At 43.6% G+C, this 4600-nt stretch overlaps 1 protein-coding gene across 1 annotated transcript in view; it reads left to right on the forward strand.

Moving 5' to 3' along the window:
* The first annotated feature begins 213 nt into the window (after window positions 1-213).
* Window positions 214-4600, forward strand: part of MMADHC (metabolism of cobalamin associated D) — a 9169-nt gene continuing 4782 nt past the window's right edge. The window contains exons 1-6 of the mRNA XM_027906368.1: window positions 214-250; window positions 530-579; window positions 2253-2397; window positions 2619-2836; window positions 3784-3889; window positions 4462-4592. Coding sequence (XP_027762169.1) covers window positions 571-579; window positions 2253-2397; window positions 2619-2836; window positions 3784-3889; window positions 4462-4592 — 609 coding nt within the window. The 5' untranslated portion in view covers window positions 214-250; window positions 530-570. The remainder of the gene's footprint in view (window positions 251-529; window positions 580-2252; window positions 2398-2618; window positions 2837-3783; window positions 3890-4461; window positions 4593-4600) is intronic.

The raw sequence follows: 4600 nt of genomic DNA on the forward strand, positions 1-4600 counted from the left end.
CAGCACGGGGTAACACCGGCCTGAGGCCGCCCGAGGGGCCGCCGCGGCCCCACCGGGACCGTCCCCGTCCCGTCCCCGCCGCCATCACCGCTTCCCTCCCCGAGCCTCCTCCTCAGCCCCGAGCAACCGAGCGCCGAGCGGCTGATTCCGGCTGCTTCTGCGCCCGCCTCCAATCGAGGCGTCGGCGGCTCGGCTGGCCGGGGCTGGGAGCGCGCGGCGCGGGCGTGGCGGCGCCATTTTGCAGGAAGAGGTGAGAGGGGCCGGGGGTGCTCCGGGATCGCTCCCTGATTCCCCCCCTAATTCCCTTTTCCCGGCGCTCTTCCATCTTCTTGTCGCCTGTCCCCGGTAGCCCCGGCCCTGAGACACCGGGCATCGCTGCCGGGGCAGCGCGGGGGCGGCACTGGGGGGGGATCGGCCGTGAGAGGGGTCCGGGGCGGCGGAGTCCAGAGCCTTCCCTCCCCCTTCCTTTTCCCTTTCCTCTCCCTTCTCTCTCCTCTTCCCCCTTCCTTCCTCTCTTCTTCTTTTCCAGGGGTATCCGGGCCTGTCGGGGAGAGGAGAGCGGCGTCTGCCATGGCCAGTGTGAGTGACGGCGATTCCCGCGGATATCTCGGGAATTGTCCGGCTGAGGGTTCCGTGGAATCCCTGACAGGTTTGGGGTGGGAAGCACATCAAGATCGTCCAGTGCCACCTTCCACCAGCCCAGGTTGCTCCAAGCCCCGTCCAGCCTGGCCTTGGACACTTCCAGGGATCCAGGGGCAGCCGCAGCAGAATAAAACCCCCTTTATTGGTTGATTTTTTTGCCACGGAGCCATGAATAATTCATTTTTTTTCAGCGCTGTTTTCTCGCTCGTGTAACGCCAGGTGTGTCAATATTTGCATGAGCGAGCTCAGTCGTAGCTGTAATTAATGGCATCTCCATGCTAAGTGAGCGTGATTATATATATAAAAAAGGCTCCTTTCTTGTAATTACGTGTCAGCTGGAATTGTTTACATTTGTTTATGATACAATCATTATGCAGAAATTATTTCGGGAGTTTTACATAACAGAGAAAAAAAAAAAGAACTCAAACGGCATCAGATTTTTGGTGTGTTAAAGGAAGCTTTTAAATCCCTGTTATAACCAAGCAGTTTAAGGCTTTAAATAATTGATTCAAATCATAAGTTAAATGCTTCTCGAAGCATTTGAGCCTTTATGATGTTAGCAGAACTTATTTTATGTTTACACAGAGGTGGTGTGGGAGAAATTGGTGCTTTTATTGCCTTAAGTGCTGACTGTTTAAACACAGTTTTTATGTTAAACATACAAATAGCACCATTTACTCCCTTCTTTTGAAGCAACAGAAATATTTAGTGGTAAACAGGTGCATAAATATTTATGGACTCAAAGCTGCAGCGCTTGAGGAAAATCCTTTTTGTGTCATTTTCTCAAAATAATTTCTCTCCCTCACCTGGAAAAGAGAATTTTACAAAAAAACCCCCACACCCTGTGGTAGGTGATATTTAATTTTTCCAGTAATACCTGCAAAATTTGTGCCATTTTGTCAAACAGCAGCAGTTTTGTGCTGGAGTTTAATCTTAATTTTTTAAGATTACGCTCCTAACTCTCCATCTGGAGCGTTTGGTTGATTGTTTTTCTGTTCTGAGCGTGGAAATGCAGCTTGAAAGTTGTCAGTGGGTTTGTAAAGCAGAAAAAATAGGTCAGAATTCTCTTTTTAATGGCACCACCTTCTTAAAAAAACCCCAAAACAACCACAAAAAACAATAACAGATGCTTGTGTTATTCCTTAAAATATTGTCATTAGGCTTCAAAGTTAATTTTGAAAAAGAATAATTAACTAATGTCGAAAATTCACAATAATTAACAGCATTTCAAAGTATTTCTGGTAATCACCCCCATGGTGGAAGTTGTGATAATCCTGCAAACAGTGACAGGCGTGGAAATAATCCTGGAAACGACCCCCATCCATAATTTACTTTAAGTTGTGGTGCTTTTTCAAGTTTTCAGGGCTTTTTCTTTCCCCTTCACGTGAGTAGTGTGTTTTTTATTTTGAAGATTTTTACTGGGAAAATATAAAAATAATAATCCAAATTTGATCCAGTCTAAAACCCGATGCTGCAGTTGATCATCACTAAAGGTGTAATGGAATTCTGGAGTGGGAATTTTTTTGGGCTGGTTAAACTCTGATTTTTTTTTTGTTTTGTTTTTGGGGAGCAGTTTGTAACTGTCCTTTTGTGTTTTTTTGTCTTCCCAGGTGCTCTGTACCAGAGCCAGACTGGTCACCTACCTGCCAGGCTTCTATTCCTTAGTCAAGAGAGTTGTCAATCCCAAGGCGTTTTCCACAGCAGGCTCCTCTGGCTCAGATGAGCCTCACGTGGCTGCTGCACCCCCTGATTTGTGTAAGGAAAAGCCAGTTCCTTCCCTTTGGACCCCTGTGCTGTCAGAACTTTGCACTCCAGAGGCGTTTCTGGGTGTGCTTTTTATGGCAGGGCCCTGATTTGGGCCTTGGGGTCACTCTGGGAACAAATATTTGTGTGGGGGAGGGGGTTTTGTTGGGTTTTACCCCCTGGTTTTTTTTTTTTTGGTTGTGGTGATTAAAGCAAGGCCTTGGCTCCTGCAGGTCCAAGGACTGTGTGGCCAGATGAAGTGATGGGTCCCTTTGGGCCTCAGGATCAGCGATTCCAGCTGCCTGGAAACATTGGCTTTGACTGTCACCTCAATGGCACCGATTCCCAGAGGAAAAACCAAGTTTCCAAGAGCCTCCCTGATATTTTAGCAGAGCCCTCAGCGGGTGAAAGGCACGAATTTGTGATGGCACAGTTCATCAATGAGTTCCAGGTAAGAACAGAATCCTCCTGTCTTGTCCCAGAGGAACAGAACTCATCCCTCTTCCCTCCTGAAAAACAAATAGTGTGGATTTTCCTGGTGGATTTTCAGCTGGACTGAGCAAGAACCAGAAGCAAGGTTTTTTGTTTTAGGAGAAAAAAAGCGTTTCAAGGTGTGTTTTGAAATAGCATTTTTAGAACTGGCTTAATTGTGTGGATATGGGAGAACTTCAGTTTCCAAAATTTCAGTAGAAAGAAATACTTTGTTTTGAAATAGCATTTTTGATGTGACTTAATTTTGTGGATATGGGAGAACTTCAGTTTCCAAAATTTCAGTAGAAAGACTATATTTCATTGAAATATTTCATATTTCGTTGCTGTTGGAAGTAGTATTTTAGAAGTGACTTAGCTCTGTGGGTATGGGAGAGCTTCAGTTTCTAAACTTCAGGTAGAAAAATTGACTTCAGGATATGTTTTGAAAAATAGCATTTTGAGGGATTTAAGTCTATGGGTATGGGAGAGCTTCAGTACCAAAAATTTCAGTAGAAGGAGTTATTTCATTGCTAATTGGAAGAGCATTTTAGATGTGATTTAATTCAGTGGATATGGCAGAACTCCAGTTTCAGAACTTTTAGTTTAAAACATTTCAGGGTGTGTTTTGAAATAGCATTTTTGATGTGAATTATATAGATATGAAAGAACTTCAATTTCAAAGCTTCAGGTGGAAAGAAATATTTCATTGCTATTGAAATAGTTCTTTTAGAAGTGACTCAGGTGGATATGGCAAAAAAATGGCTCCCACTTTTAATATTTGAAAATTGTGAAATCTGATTGCAGATCATCTTCGTGTGGAACAAATGTATCTGGATGTTTCGTCACCAAAACATAGCCTACAAAGTTATCCCTGTGATCATATTAAACTGAGAAAGCTGCAATTTTCCCTTTTTTTTTTTTTTTCAGGGTGCTGATGCTCCACAGAAGCAGCAAATCAATAATGCTGAGACCTACTTTGAAAATGCCAAGGTGGAGTGTGCAGTCCAGGCTTGTCCTGAGCTCCTAAGGAAAGGTGGGGGGGGTTCACTTTCATTTCTAGAAATCACCATTTTTTTAAAAAAATATATTTTAAAAAAATATTTTAATTTTTATACTTAAAAAAAATATATTTAAGTAAATGCTCTGTGACTGATGCCACAGGATGTAGGATAGAAAAGGGTCATCCAGAGTTAATATTTTGCCAAAACACACCATATAATAAACCCCAAAACTTTTCCTGTTGACAATATTTTACTATTTCATAGAAAATTCGGTGCCATTTATATTTCAGATCAGCTGGGGCAGGGAACAACTTCCAGCTGCTGCTTTGGTGTCAGGTAGATTCTGGAGCTAATTCACTCTCCAAAAAACCAGTTACCAAAATGTTTTGGCAACAATAAAATAGCAAATGGAAATGGTGGCATTTCGTTGTATCTTTGATCAGCTCAAGAAGGAAAACACTGAAATTAAATTGGAGTAAAACCTATTTTAAGAAGGAAAGAGGCTGAAATCTGGCTGAAGTGGGTCCATAATTTGTCTAAACCAGAAGGGAACCCAAGGGAAATGCAGGACCAGAGCCTGACCTGGTGGTTTCTCTCCCTGCAGACTTTGAATCCATGTTCCCAGAGGTGAGTCCCAACCGCCTGACCGTGTTAACTGTCACCCAGAAGACCAAAAACGACATGACTGTGTGGAGCCAGGAGGTGGAGGATGAGAGGGAGATGCTCTTGGAAAATGTGAGTGC

Source organism: Empidonax traillii, unplaced genomic scaffold (genome assembly GCF_003031625.1).
Source record: "Empidonax traillii isolate 1590-97213 ecotype Southwest subspecies unplaced genomic scaffold, ASM303162v1 scaffold1287:size157351, whole genome shotgun sequence".
Lineage (NCBI taxonomy): Eukaryota > Metazoa > Chordata > Aves > Passeriformes > Tyrannidae > Empidonax > Empidonax traillii.